General features: G+C 36.3%; 1 protein-coding gene across 1 annotated transcript in view; it reads left to right on the top strand.

Moving 5' to 3' along the window:
• LOC107663172 (glutamate receptor ionotropic, NMDA 3A-like) overlaps window positions 1-14,963 on the top strand; it is a 30,271-nt gene that overhangs the window by 10,262 nt on the left and 5,046 nt on the right. Inside the window, exons 4-6 of the mRNA XM_016453345.1 lie at window positions 963-1,078; window positions 6,804-6,955; window positions 12,021-12,185. Coding sequence (XP_016308831.1) covers window positions 963-1,078; window positions 6,804-6,955; window positions 12,021-12,185 — 433 coding nt within the window. The remainder of the gene's footprint in view (window positions 1-962; window positions 1,079-6,803; window positions 6,956-12,020; window positions 12,186-14,963) is intronic.

Raw genomic sequence — 14,963 nt, 5'->3', positions numbered from 1 at the left:
ATTTATTTTTTTGGCTGGACTCAGACTTCTAGCCTAGTTTTCCTTCACACCGGAGATGAATTTAAAAGGAGCTCAGCAGAAAATATTAACATTTTGAGAGTTGCCGCGTCTCACTTCCTCCAATAATTCCTTAGTAAAGTTTTGAGTCTGTATGACAGATGGCAGAATTAAGCCTGAAATCATGCCATACAAGTTGCTTCATTTAATTTTTAAATGTATCATTCAGAATGTAATTGGAAGAGAACTTAAAAGAGACAAACGTCTTCAAAAGAGTCAAAGATCCATGCAGTATTTGAATTGGCTGAAAACACTTTAATCCTTTTTTTAATTTTGAGAAGAGGATCAGAGGTATCAGTGACCATATGTATCGCAATGAAGCAGCAAAGCAATTCTTTTCTGAATTGCATTTTTTTAATTTATGCCACAGTCTGTCTGCTTTTGCCTTTTGATGCCATATACAGTATATGCAGTTGTGTTTGTACTCCAGATTTCAAAAGTTTCATTTCAAAAGAAACTACTGGTGGTAAAATGTTAATAGTTTTCATATGGCACTAATCATTTTGATATGTACTAACAAAAATATGTGGAAAAAGAACTGTTCTTATCAACCACAAATTGTGCTGCTGAATTTGTTGCTGCTGGCTGAACCTTTTGATAAATGACATCTTTTATTATCATTAAATTAAGTAAGGGTGGGCCGCTGCCCTTAAGGTGTCACTATCCATTAAAAGTCATTTTTGGGCTCTATTCAGCTTGCATCTAGTTTAGCGTAGCTGCTGATTTATGGCCGCCGCTGCAGTTTATGAACATTTAGCTCAGACAAATGATGTCTGTGTTCCATTTGCTCCAGAATGAGATGCACAATCTGACTTATGAAAATCATACTGTGCATGTTTAATGAGAGTGTGTGTGTGTGCATATGTGTGTGGTTTTGTAGCCCCTCTCTTTTTTATGTTGTGAAGGACAGATCCGCCTCAACTTGATGCATTTATCATGGACAAAGCCCTGCTGGACTACGAGGTGTCCATTGATGCCGACTGCAAGCTGCTGACAGTTGGCAAACCCTTTGCTATTGAAGGTAAGCAGAATGTACAAATTGAGTTTGAATAATTTCACTGGACAGATTAAGTAGTTTATGGTTTATTTAACATAAGGGATAGTTCACCCAAAACTGAAAATATTGTCACCGTTTACTCACCCTCATGTCCAAACCTGTATAACTTTCTTTCTCAATGTTGTTTTGGACCACACTGGCTATCATTGAATGGAAATGGCGGTCGCCATGTTGAAATCACATGACCAGACATACAGGTTGCAATGGAGGATAAGAGTTGAAACACAATTGGTTAAAATAAAGATAAAATCAGGGCCTAAAACTAACATTTCCAAATCTGCCAATGGCTGGTGACTTGAGAAAATTTACCGGCCATAAATATTGTGTACGGGCCATGAAACTGTATGTGCATTATTTTTCTTCTTCTTCTTCTAAATATTAAAATCAATAAAGAAATATAACTAATATTACTGAACTGTAAAGTATTTCATAATATTTGTATTCATATAATAATAATTATTATTATTTTTATATAAATATCATTAATGCTGCTGAACTGTAAAGTATTTCATAATAATTTTAATTAATAATAATAATTTGTATTATTACATATTATTATTATTATTATAACAGTACAATTACAATACTAATCATTTTTCTTTGCTTTCCAAAGTTAAACCATAGAGCTTTTATTTTGGCAGAAAACGTAGTGAAACTTCACTTTGCTTCTCCGTTGTTGACAACAGATTTATAAAATCTCATTACAAAGATGTTTTGAGCATGATGCCTTTTCAAATGCACATTATTAGCGAATCAAACTCCCAGCAGTTCGTGTGGAGCAGCATTTACTGTGAACTATGAAAAGATCACAGCGCTTCAGTCTGAAACACGAAAGCGCATCAGATTACATATCAATATAATTATAATGCAGTCTTTGCGATTTGATAATTGCGCTAAACCATATCACGTTCTCTGACATTGCTAGAATTAATTAAAAAAAAATTAAAAATGTTACCGGCCCTGGTAAGTTTCATTTGCTCCGCAATGCTGAATTTTTCTCGCATTTGGTGCTTGGCGAGTGTTCATTTGAGGCCCTGGATACAATACAACAGTAATATGGTATTAATATACTAAAGCATAAAGCATTTAATCTCATTTTAATTAAATGAACAATTGTTTTTCCTATCGTTATTTAAGACAACTTCACCTCCCTTGAAAAATTCACTGGCATGCCGAAATTTAAACAAATGCTACTCACTTTATCTTGGTGACACCTCTGTTATTGGACATTTCCTGTTGTGAAATAAATGAGTCATGTGAGACAAATACACCTGAAAATAACGTATTTCTGCTGTTGTTAATAGAAAATGTAGCTTTTGTATGTGCTACATCCATGATGAGTTGTTCAAGTTCATTGTTATCATGGATAGCAAATGTAATGCAGCTTTTATAAATAATACATTTCATGATTTTTATATGAAGCTATTTATATTTTATCAAATATATGTAAAAGCTATGGACGATCAGTCAGAATACTGTATGATTTTTCCCTGGATGTTGAGAAAACTGCTGTGAAATGTTATTCACTGACCAAAATGACTGTCATTAGAAATCTGGACTGCCATCAGGAGGTAGATACTGTGCTTGAGGGGAATAAAGGGAGGAAAAGAGAGACAAATTGGGTAGAATATTCAAACTTCACATTTGCATTTTTTAGAATGCATTAACAAATCCACAACTGACAAGGGAAGAAAAAGTAAGTCAACTTGGCAGAGATCTGTCGTGCTGTCATGCATTTTAGTGGGGAAGCCAATTTAAATGCAAACCTGGGCTGTTTTCCTGAGCTGCCTACAGGAGGCACATATCTTTCCTGAAGGCAGCACTGAAAGGTGTGCTGGAGGAGAGAGAAAGCGTTGGGTAAAATAATTGTGGTCCTGTCTGTGATATTATCATTTCCCAGGCCAAACCCCGAGCTGGGCGTCTGGGCTAATAGAGCTCATGCCCCGCTCGTGTCATGTTAATTACCATATGCCTGTTGTCTCATGTCTCATGTCTGTTCGTATTGTACCTCTGTGTCCATGCTGGATGATGTTACGCATGTTTTTTTAATGCATTAATAAGCATGTTCTCATGCATCAGCTGTAATTAGACAGACAGGTCTTGCCCTTCAGTTCTGCCCGTAAATGGTGCAACATTATTTGTGACACTCATGAAATTGCTCAGCATTTATGACTGCAGAGAGGCACTGAAGATATTTAAACATTATATTTGAGTTACACTGCATCATTTTCTTAATCAGTATTTTGGTCTTGTTTTACTTCTTTTAGATAGTATATTATTGCTGTTATTACTATAATTATTATTGCTATGTTTTAAGCAATAAACCTCACAATTTCACTCAATTGATAAATTCATCTTAAAAAGATTGTTAATGGGGTATTTATGAAATAAACTAACATACTGCGCACCAAACCTAAGTGGTAATAATGCTCTTCTTCATTGTTTGATTAATTTCTCTTCATTTGTTTGATTAATTTCTCTTAAACGAACACAAATCTGTCAAATAAACTAACTAGCCCTTGTAAAAAAGAAGTACACTTTAGCATACTTTACAAAAAGTGCTTATTACGGAAATAATATACTTTAAAAGAATATAAGTGTGAACTGAATGTAATGTTTTCGGACACTTACAGTAATTGGATGTTAATGTATTATAGTTAAAATTTATGTTAAATGCAGTTAGCTGAACTTTTGCTTTTTTTACAAGTTTGTAATTATGAAGTTGCAATTTACTACAATTAAAATATATTTACTTTAAATGTAATATCGAATAACACACAACAGTTAAAATATAATCAAGTACTTGTACAAGTGCATGTGCTTTATGTTAGTCAAAACATAATGATTTAAACTTTCAGTTTAACATTAAAAAGTGCACTTTTTAAAAGTGTACTCACATTAAGTATGTTAAGAAAGTCTATTTTTTTAAATAAAAGTTTACTCTCTTTAAGTACACTTAAGTGGCCTTTTATTTAAATAATATTATATTATCTCCAAGTACAGTTTTTAATATTTACATTTAATCATTTAGCAGATGCTTTTATCCTTACAAATGAGGACAATAATATAAGCAATCAGACCAACAAGAGAGCAACAATATACAAGTGCTGCAAATCTCAGTTAGTCTAGCACAGTACACATAGCAAGGTGTTGTTGTTGTTTTTTTTTGGGGGGTTTTAAATTGTAAATAAATTAAAGTGAATAGAATAGAATAGAATAGAATAGAATAGAATAGGTAAGTGCTAGTATTAATTGGCCAGGTGCTGGCGAAAAAGATGTGTCTTTAGACGTTTTTTGAAAATAGATTAAGACTCGGCTGCTCGAATTGAGATCGGCAGAGTGAGAGTGATTCTGTGCCTCTTTGGGAAGCTTCTGGAGGGCACATAAGTCTGAAGCGAGTTTAGGTTTATTGGTGCAGCTCCAGTGTTGTCTTGTAGGCAAACATCAGTACCTTGAATTTGATGCGAGTGTATTTAATATTTTAAGTATGCTTCTCGTACACATTCCATACAATTCAGTGCACTTCTTTTTCACAAGGGGTTAATTGCAAGAGACATATAGCTCTGACTATTGTGAATAAACTCAATTCATAAGATTTAATTACACAATGCAGTGCTGTTTCAGCGCCTGGTTTGTTAATAAGTGCTTAATATATAAGATTTTAGGCTGAAATGCAGAGCTACAGTGGTATTAGTGTTTGTGTGTGTGTGTGTGTGTATGTTGCAGCTTGGCAGTGATGAAATGCGTAGATGTCAGCATTTGAATATCTGTGATCTGTCAGCCACTTAGGGGCCAGTGGGGGCTGGTGAGTGACAGATTTACTGCAGAGAGCTGGAGGGAAAACAGTCCACCGATTGGACCAAGTATTATATTTGTGCCTTATAGTTGCTTTTTCCCTATATTTTGTCTTAGCTATAATTTCTCCATTTCCAGGCCTGACCCACTGTTGGCCATCTGGGCTAAAACAGTAATTGAGGTTCAGCGTAATCAGACTCCTCTGGGCTCGTGCAGGACTCCTGTCGGTGTTAATTCCCATATGCCTGTCATCCAATTTCATATGTCAGTTTGTCTCCCACGTGTCTGCTGATTGAATAAGATTCATGCCTGTCTAGGAACACAGGACTGTGAAATGATATATGAATGATAGGGACTCTTAAGGACGCCCACATCATAACTCACCTATTGGACGACCCAGAGTGACACACCCCTCTTGTTACTACATCATACATGTAGTCATTTCATCATCTTTTTTCCACATTTATGAAGTCACTCATATTGTCTGACACAGCTTAAAAAAACAGTTCCCTGAAAATTAAAACTGTAAATCACCATTTTGTGATTTTTACTTTTGCACTATTCACTACCGACATAGGGCACCATGGACCTACGGCCAAAACCTTGGCCTAAAATCACCCGATTTGTTTCAGTCGCACAGGATTCGTTTTTACGCATGTTTCGCAGTCAGCATTATTTCTCTGAAAGATTTCATGATGCATTTATTTTATTTCCTGATTGAGCAACATCTATTTCAGACTCTTCAAGTCTGTGCAAATTATATGGCATTTTACTAGAATTATAGATTCCATAGGAATTAGGTGTGATGTTGTTGAATTAATTATTAATTTAACCAACATTTAAATCATTAACTGCTTCAAAATGCATGCTGTTAACGAACTCATAGTTGAACCATGCAGGTAGCCTACTGTATGAATAAAACAATATTACAACACAATTACATAAACACAGCGAATAACAGTACAAGGTGCATAAGCAAAAAATCTTTATTCGGATTTCAGAATGAGCACTTTGACATTAATAATACATATGTTGAGAAGTCTTGTCCGTCCGCCGATCTGATGTTCGCTATAGTAATGAATATGAACGTAGTTTTTTTAAAACAAAGGGAAATTCCCGACTTTAAACAAAAAAACAGATCATCTCTAAGCAAATACATGCTTAGGACATATGCATAGTAAGAATGTAAGGGAAACCTCAGATATAAAAACGCTGACTCGTTGGGAAATAGTTTCTCACTAAAATATGATTTCCTATGAATTTATTAGAATATATATGGAATACCAACACGGTGGCTTCATTTTTTATGACGTCATGAGCAATCCAGTTTTCTATTATAAGTCATTGTACAAATCTGTAACGACATGAGGGTTGGGTAAATAGGGGGTATTTTTTGGATCGTTTTGGGTGAACTGGCCCTTTAAGAACTGTGATTATATTCACTGTTTTCCAACATGTCCTTTTATTTCTGAAATCTAATTTCCATGTTTGTTAGAGATTTCAAAGAATAATTGGAAGTTAGATGGAAGAAAAATAATACCTTCCAGACCTTGAGAGGCTTTTAGTGAAAAGCTGTGATGTAGAGTAGCATGTTGTGCTAACTGTGCTAACTCCTGTAAGTTAGCATGATTCAGGTGTAATTTTTCGACTCAGCTTGTCAAAACATGAAATTTGTGAGCATTTGCTTGTTGTCATGTATTTGTTTCCCTCATCACCACATTATTTCAGCTGAGTGGGCCAGTAACGATTGCTTCCTATAAAACACTGAAAGAAATGATTTGAAACTCCATTAGTTGTTCAAAGACAGGCAGTTTAATGAAGCTTTGTCGCACATTCTGTTTGTTCTGGTGGTGTTTTGATGAATTGGACTGACTGGGTGTATTTCCCCCCTCAGGTTACGGGATTGGACTGCCCCAGAACTCACCACTCACCTCCAACATATCTGAATTCATCAGCCGTTACAAGTCAGACGGCTACATGGACATGCTGCATGACAAGTGGTACAAGGTGGTGCCGTGCGGAAAGAGAGTCTTTGTTGTTACAGAGGTGAGCAGGATTCAGTCTAATTGAAGGTGAAAAGAAAAATGAACAATGGTGTATAGTGCAAGAAATCTTCAGAGGTGGCCCAAAACAGAACTGGATCATTTGGATTTAATATTAAAGGGGTCATATGATGCGATTTCAAGTTTTCCTTTCTCTTTGGAGTGTTACAAGCTGTTCGTGAATAGATAAGATCCCTGAAGTTGCAAAGACTAAAGTCTCAAAACCAAAGAGATATACTTTATCAAAGTTAAGACTCTGCCACGCCCCCCTAAAACAGCTCGTTCTAACACGCCCCCACATATCTACCTCACTATGTGGAAATATTTGCATAATGCCGCCCAAATGTGCACGCAAAGAAAGAAGGCGTGGTTTCAGTAACCGCAGCTAGTGTTGAAGCAGCCATGTCAGAGAGACGCTGTGTGTTTCTAGGCGAAAGCAAAAGCACTTTATTTGGCCTTCCGAAAGTAGATGCATTTAGGAATCATACCAGCTTCATCACTGTGTCTGTCACGCGACTCTGTTCCCCTTTCGGGCTCTGTCTTTACATTTATTTTGAAAGATGAAGCTCGCAATTAAGGTAAGGGGTGTTACATTTCCGACGAGTGCTTGCGGTGTTCGGCCAATCACAATGCACTGGGTCAGCTGGCCAATCAGAGCAGACTGCACTTGTCGGAAGGAGGGACTTTGTAGAAAATGAAGCGTTTGAGAGAGGCGGGGCATAGAGGACCTACAATAATGTACAGTATTTGAAAAATGTGTTTTTTGAACATTAAAGCATGTCAACATATTCTGTTACACCAAATACACAAAATAATGATCTTTAAAAAAGCATAATATGACCCCTTTAACAAATTAATAAATATTTATTTGCATAATTCCTATATCAGTTCAATCTTTTTAACCGGATTAGAAGCATGTAATAAATTCATGGTTGGCGGTGTCACTTTTCCATCTCATGCATTTGAGCTGTTTGATGGTGTTGTTATCCATGCCATGCTTGTGTTGATTTGATTTGTGTGGTTGTACGTTACATTTAGATTTCACCTAAATGTTTTCAGATACAGTTATATTGTTGGGAAATAAAGATTATTAAGTGATACAGTAAATACATAAGGCATAATGTATAAAAAATGTTTATTTTATAACTACTTTATCCCACTTACATTGTTGGAAAATGACGATTATTAAGTGATACATCAAATAAATAATGCATAATTTATAAAGAAAAATGTTTATTTTATAGCTGTGCATCCCATTTATTACATGGCTACTTATCAAATACATAAATAAATGTCAATGAAATATATAAGTTCAGCTGAATGAAGCAGAAATGTACAACTTTTATCATTGCACATTTTTATTATTTTTGAACACTTTTTAAGAAAAAGTGTATTTTAAAATCTTACAAGAAAATGGACAAAATTTAGAAGACACTCATGGGCATGTCCTGATTCTATAGAGTCAGGTGCTCTCTAGAATGAGAATGTCTCTCCCACTAATTTCATTTACTTCCTTTGAATTGTCCCAACTTCCTGTTTCAATACTAAATGTGAAGAAAATCTGTGCTTTAATGCCATAGTCCATCAAATGGGAGCTTTATCCCACATCTTACAAGACGTAAGCAGTGTCTCGCATTTTAATTATGTGTATTATTTTTTCATCCCTGAAATTACAACACCACAATAAGAAATATGATGATAAATGCGTTTAAAAATCAATTTGCGCAGCCGTCATGTTTTAGCTAGAGCTTGTAAGTAACCAACCATCGCAACCCTAGAGAGGTTTTTTTCTTTTCTTTTTTCGCTGATGACAACTGGACGGAGCGAGGGAACCAGTGTGGACCTCATCAAAAATCGCTACACCAGCCAGGACTTCATCTAGACACGTACTGGATAAGAACATCCTGATCAAACCTGCCAGATGCAACAAAAAATACAAGTTGAAGATGTACTGAATCCGTAGTCATTGCATAGCCCAATAAAGGAAAATAAACTAGTTTTGCTACCCGAGGAAATTTATTTTAGTATAAAATATGATTTTTGCCTACTATCCTGTTTCTCAGTTCAATATATTTAGCAAACTGAATAGATCATGTAGAGTAAATTACATTGTATCACTCAAACCTGGCCAAATTGAGTGCTAGTCACAGAGCTGGTTACCATTAACAAAGCCTATTGGCGATACAAAACATATTATCATCCAACGTAATGGCAAATAAGCTTTCCAACTAATGTAAATGAATCATAGTATAATAGTAGTTCAATTCAATTCAAATTTATTTGTGTAGCGCTTTTCACAATACACATTGTTTCAAAGCAGCTTTACAGAAAATGCATGTCTAGCAGAAGTGAATGTGTCCAAGTAATGTTCATTTCACAAATGAACAGTTCTAGATAATAGAATCGTACAGTTAGCTAACATGAATTAATTTTAGGCAGAAGCTCATTAAAGGGATTATTACAAGTGTGATCATAATGATTACAATATAGAGAAAATTTGGCAGCTGTGCATGTCGATTCAAGTTGGCGTCATCTGGGGTCCTCGCAGGGGTCAGCATCATCTCTTCACAGGTGTTGGGTCATCTGAAGTCTTTCTGACTCTGAGTAAGCTTATCTCTTTCAAATGTCCTGCATTGTCCCGAGAAAAATCAGATTTGCAACAGAGCGATATACAGGTGGTCACCCTAATTTCATGGGGTCCTTCCCTGACGTCAATTAAACCTCCAAATCTCCAGCCTGTCATGTACTGCCAAATTAAATTTTTTCTTAAATTAATTACTCGATTTTTTTATCCAATCAAACAAAGCTCCTGAGATCATGGCGCTGACCCCATTCTGTCATTCTTCATATGAAACCGCCAATAGAGAGCTCAAATGTTTGTCATTTCCACAGAGCCCCTTTAAGTCTGACAGGCTGATATGAGTAAGTGATGTTTGCTTCAGTGATCGGTGGCAGAGGGGCTTCAGTTCTTACACACTGATTTGGCTCGGTACCTTTACTAACTTATCTCGTGTCATTATCTCCGGTGCTGACAGAGGTGTGCGTTAGATCTGCTCGAAACCTTTAGAAGATTCCAGAGTAAATGACACTTTCAGAGCGTGCTGATCGGCTGACATCCAGAGGAATAAAGAAAGGCCGAACCATCCCTCTCTCCTACAACACAGATTTCTCCGTGCTCCCGAATGCTTTAAGCTTGCGGCAGGGCATGTTTTTTTCCCCATCTCTTAATTTCGGGGGGGAAAATTACCATTGCCTGAGCAGAAAAGATTATTCCTCATTTCCATTTCAAATCTCGACGCTCTTGTTGCATCAGAGGCTCACAGAAAGACGAGAACATGAGGACGAAGCACTGTGAGCTGGTTAAAACCTCGGCTGGTTAAAAAAAGACACACTCGGTTTTGAATCGATCCGACAAGTGAACATGTCTGAGACAGAGCTAATAGGATGTGTTATTTCCCAGAATGCCGTTGGCAGTACGCAGCGGCCTTACAATGATTTACAGGATTGCATTCGTGCTGGTGGATCAGTAAAATACACAGCGAACCTGGCTTCACCTGATTTCTCATCGGTTTTGAGAACACAAGGTACCCGAAAAAGAGTTTGTTAGAGCTGTGCAGCAGTCAGAAAGTTTCTCTGCCAAGATACAGGCCTCATGCCCTGCGGTCAAAACACAGAGATGAAAGAGTTCGATGTTTATTCATGTATTTTTTGTTTTCTAGAGTCGCTGTTTTTGTTAACAGCATGGTGTAAGAGGTTCTCTGTGAGAACTGCTCAGGTTATTAAAGGTGAAGTGTGTTATATCTGCACCAAACAAAAGTGCAAAACTAGTGACTGTTTCAAAAGGTTTCCATGAACACTCCCCCATTTTCCATTGGTTGACAAACATTTAGCTCCGTCCCAAACTCACTCTATTGGCTGAGCTACTGTTGCTATGCCCAAAACAACCTCTGGTGTCGGAGTCTCAGTGTTTACATTTTTCGGGAAAATAAACTTTCAGATAGTTCACTTAAAGTTGACTGTGCTACAATTAAAAGTTTGAGAAATTATTTTTAAAAACCCAAGAAATAAACATTCTATTAATCAAGAATACTTAAAAAAAAAAAACATTTTCAACATTTATAATAAGAAATGTATTTGAGTGATTTCTGAAGGATCATATTTCACAATATTACTGTTTTACTGTATTTTTGATCAAATAAATGCATGCCTTGGTGAGCATGAGACATCGTTCAAAAACATTTTAAAAATCTTACTGACCCACCCCAAACATTTTGGGGAATATATATGCTATTCTACTGCTAAAATGAGCTATTATCCAATATATACATTTAAAATTTCAAGGAAAATTAACCTAATATTTTGATGATTCATCCTGTACTGTTGCAGTTTTCTCCAATCAAATGCTCTCAAGAATGAGAATGTCCCGCCTCTAATGTTGCCTGCAAATAGTATTCACTAAATCAATAAATTTATAATTAAATAAATAAATAAAAATAAAAAAAGAGGGATGAGCCCTTCAATACGTCTGTCCAAATATTCAGTCTCAAAAGGAAATATGTCAACACACGACAGAAAACTGTTTTTTTTTTTACCTAAAAATAAATAAATTACACACTTTACTGTACCTTTAAGTTTCAACATTTTCTTTACAGTCATCTTTATTATATAATGCAATGTGGAACATTTTCAAAAAACTACAGATTTATGAATAATTAAAAAAAAACATTATTATGTTGAGCTTTTGTTTTGATTGATTTTTGTGTCTATTAGAGTCGGTGGTCTAGCTCTGTCTATCTATAGGTACATACAGATCAGCTCGCCCCATCTAATATTGATGTGGCTCCTGCTTCTCTTAATAAGATGATTTTTAATGTCAATTAGTTCAAGCTGGTAGGAATCCTTCTCCATCAAAGACACTCCGGGGAGGATATGGGCTTCTCGCTGGCTAATCTAATATCAGTCAGCAGGGTTCTACTGCCCTCCTGTGTGCAAGTACTGCAGCGCACTGCTTTGGTCCTTAAAGCTGCAGCGTCTCATTTCTTCGATATTTTTGTTCTGTCTCTGTCCAGACGCTGCAGATGGGCCTTCGTCACTTCTCAGGGTTGTTTGTGTTGCTGTGTGTGGGTGTGACCGGAGCCTTACTAACTCTGGCAGGAGAACATGCCTTCTATCGCCTGGTTCTGCCACATATCCGCCGCAGACAGAAGTTCAAATACTGGCTTCACACCAGTCAGGTGAGCCGTGAGCCTAATTTAAAGGGACAGTTCACCCAGAAAATAAAAACTCACCCATGCTTTACTCACCCGTTTGACTTTGTTTCTCCTGTTTAACACAAAAGGAGATGTTCCGCAGAATCGCCATGCTGCTCTTTGCATAATGAAAGTGAATGGTGATCGCATCTGTCAGATTTAGACTAGCCTACTGTTATTGTATGTTTACATTCTTTTTGTCAAGTGTGGAGTTTTGCTAAATATCTCCTTTTATGATCCAAAAAACCCAACCAGTGTTATTATCGTTAACGAAAACTAAAATTAATTTAAAAAAAAAAATTATAAAAAAGAAAACACATTTTTGTTCATAAAATAAAATAAGAGAATTAGAAAAATACATTTCAGTTTTCACTTGTAATTAGTAATTACATAAGTTTTAGTAATTTTTTTATGTGTGGTCTGTGTACTTTTGCGTCCATTCGTTTTTTTTGTTGTTGTTGTTTTTTACCATGATGAAAAAAAGAACAGTTGTTGCATTTTTAAATTCTATGTTGAAAACCAAAATTGAAATTAGAAACATACACAAAATGCTGCCTGAAAAAGTAAAATATTGACTTATTTTCAGATTTTTGTTTATGACTTTATACACCATTAATAAACATTTTCAAAATGCACAAATTAATATAGAAACATTTAGATTTTAAAAGTAATGCTTCTTCCCGCTCGAGCCGTCTCTGGAACAATGCAGAGACCTAATACATTACTTTAAAATATGATTTTAAAATAGACATGGCAGAATTTTATCATCATGAAATTATATATTGGGGTATAATTTTGTAATAATTTTGTGTGTTTTTTGGGTCACGGTTTCGGGATGGACCATGCATGGTCGTTCAAAGTACAGTGCATCGTGAGCGCTACAAACAAGGCTTTAATATATGGGGTAAATATCTAGCGTAGCGTTAGTTCTGGCAGGTCACGTTAGTCAAGCTCGCATCAGCTGACTCTCAGCTGATCCCCATCAACCTATGGGAATACGACACCTATCTAAGCATTCATATATAAGGTCCCTCAGTATTATCAGCAGTTTTCGCATTGCTCACTAGCTAATTACCCTCCTCCATCCCCAACTCCTCCTCTGTCAGTCAGGATTCAGCCTAATTTTCAGACTAATTCTAAAATGTGTACATAAAATTATTGAACTTTAACAATATCTGCAATACATTTATGTTGGTTCTGTTCTGTTTACCCTGGAGGGGTGATCGCTGCTCTCCCTGCTCTCATCCATGCTAGGCTGCATGGATGCGCAGGGAGTTCTTGCCCAGAACAGAACCATACCGCCAATCCAAACTGTATGCTAATTGTCAATCATCTTTGACAATAGTGGTCCTGACAGAAGTATAAATATACTATAGAAATATATAAAATTATAATTTCTCCCTATTTCTCCAGATACAGGCAGACCCGGTTCCAGAATCAATTCACTGAGGGTGCTTCTGAAATTAGTGAGGGTGCTCTAGCCTTAATGTACATCTATTCTGACATATTTTTGCCCTGTCCATTGTTATGGTTATCACTATCATTGCAATGATATTGACATCCGCATATAAATGCCACATTGATATGCGGATGTCACTCCCGAAACTTTGCAACATGCAAGTGGTGACAGGTTCTCTAAGCATCATGAAAAACAAAACTTATTCAAATTCCGAATTGATTATAGCCAAGAAAGCGCGCAAAGATTATAGTCACTGAAAAGCATCACTCATTTCAGTTTATCGCAATCTCACAAAGTTCTGTTATAATCAATCAAGCTCTACACTGCACAGTGAATTTCTTATTCACATCTTTTTTGTTTGTTATAATGAGGGACTCCCGAGCGTGCAGCACTGAACAAAACTGTGGTGTTTTGAGCAGTGGGTGGATTCTAAACACCTCTGCTTGGCATGCTCAAGAAATCAACAGAAATGTCAGTGATTTATCGATGCTACAAAAACACGTTGAAAATAGAAACCTTTGAAGCTCTCCAGAGTTCAAACACAAATACACACTGGAGCGTTTGGAAAATATGTTTCACCAGTATCCTGTCCTATTTCTACAGCTTCACCTGAGGTGCTCTTGCTTTCGTTTGGTTCCCTCTAGAACTCCCGTGTAGAACCACCCCTGGATACATTTGAATGCAAACATATGTGTAATTCATAGATCATAAAAATATCTAAGCCAAAGGTTTTCATAAAGCAATAGGTTACCGGTAGCTAGAAAGCTAAAGGGATAGTTTACCCAAAAATGAAAATTACCCCATGATTTACTTCGGGGGGTTAATAAAGGCCTCTTGAAGCAAATCGATACATTTTTGTAAGAAAAATATCCATATTTAAAACTTTATAAACGGTGATCTCTAGCTTCCGCTAAATGTCATACATGCGTACACGAGAAAGTGGCATCCAGCGGTAGGCCTGTCGCGATAGTTAAATAACCGTCTAATCGCGATTATTTGATCTAACCGCGGTCGTTTCAGACAACCGCGATTATTGTGCTTTTTATACGACACAAGGGGGATGTTAAGCCGCGGGCTTCGGATGCTTTCACTTTCGAATTCGCGATCTTGTTGTCACTGCTTTGCTTACATACATCTACACACCTTTCATTTTTTAAAGACTAAAACAAAAGATGGATTCATTGTTATTCGTAATTAAAAAGCACAACAACAATAAATCAGTAAATAAACACGAATAAGATGAGGCATGGCACACACCACATGCTGTATTATATACCGACTAATAAATTACAGAACGTTTAGCA

Source organism: Sinocyclocheilus anshuiensis, unplaced genomic scaffold (assembly GCF_001515605.1).
Source record: "Sinocyclocheilus anshuiensis isolate Anshui unplaced genomic scaffold, SAMN03320099.WGS_v1.1 scaffold2317, whole genome shotgun sequence".
In the NCBI taxonomy this organism is placed as follows: Eukaryota; Metazoa; Chordata; class Actinopteri; order Cypriniformes; family Cyprinidae; genus Sinocyclocheilus; species Sinocyclocheilus anshuiensis.
Note: the sequence above shows the minus strand (reverse complement) of the source record. Positions and strands in the feature narration are given on the sequence as shown.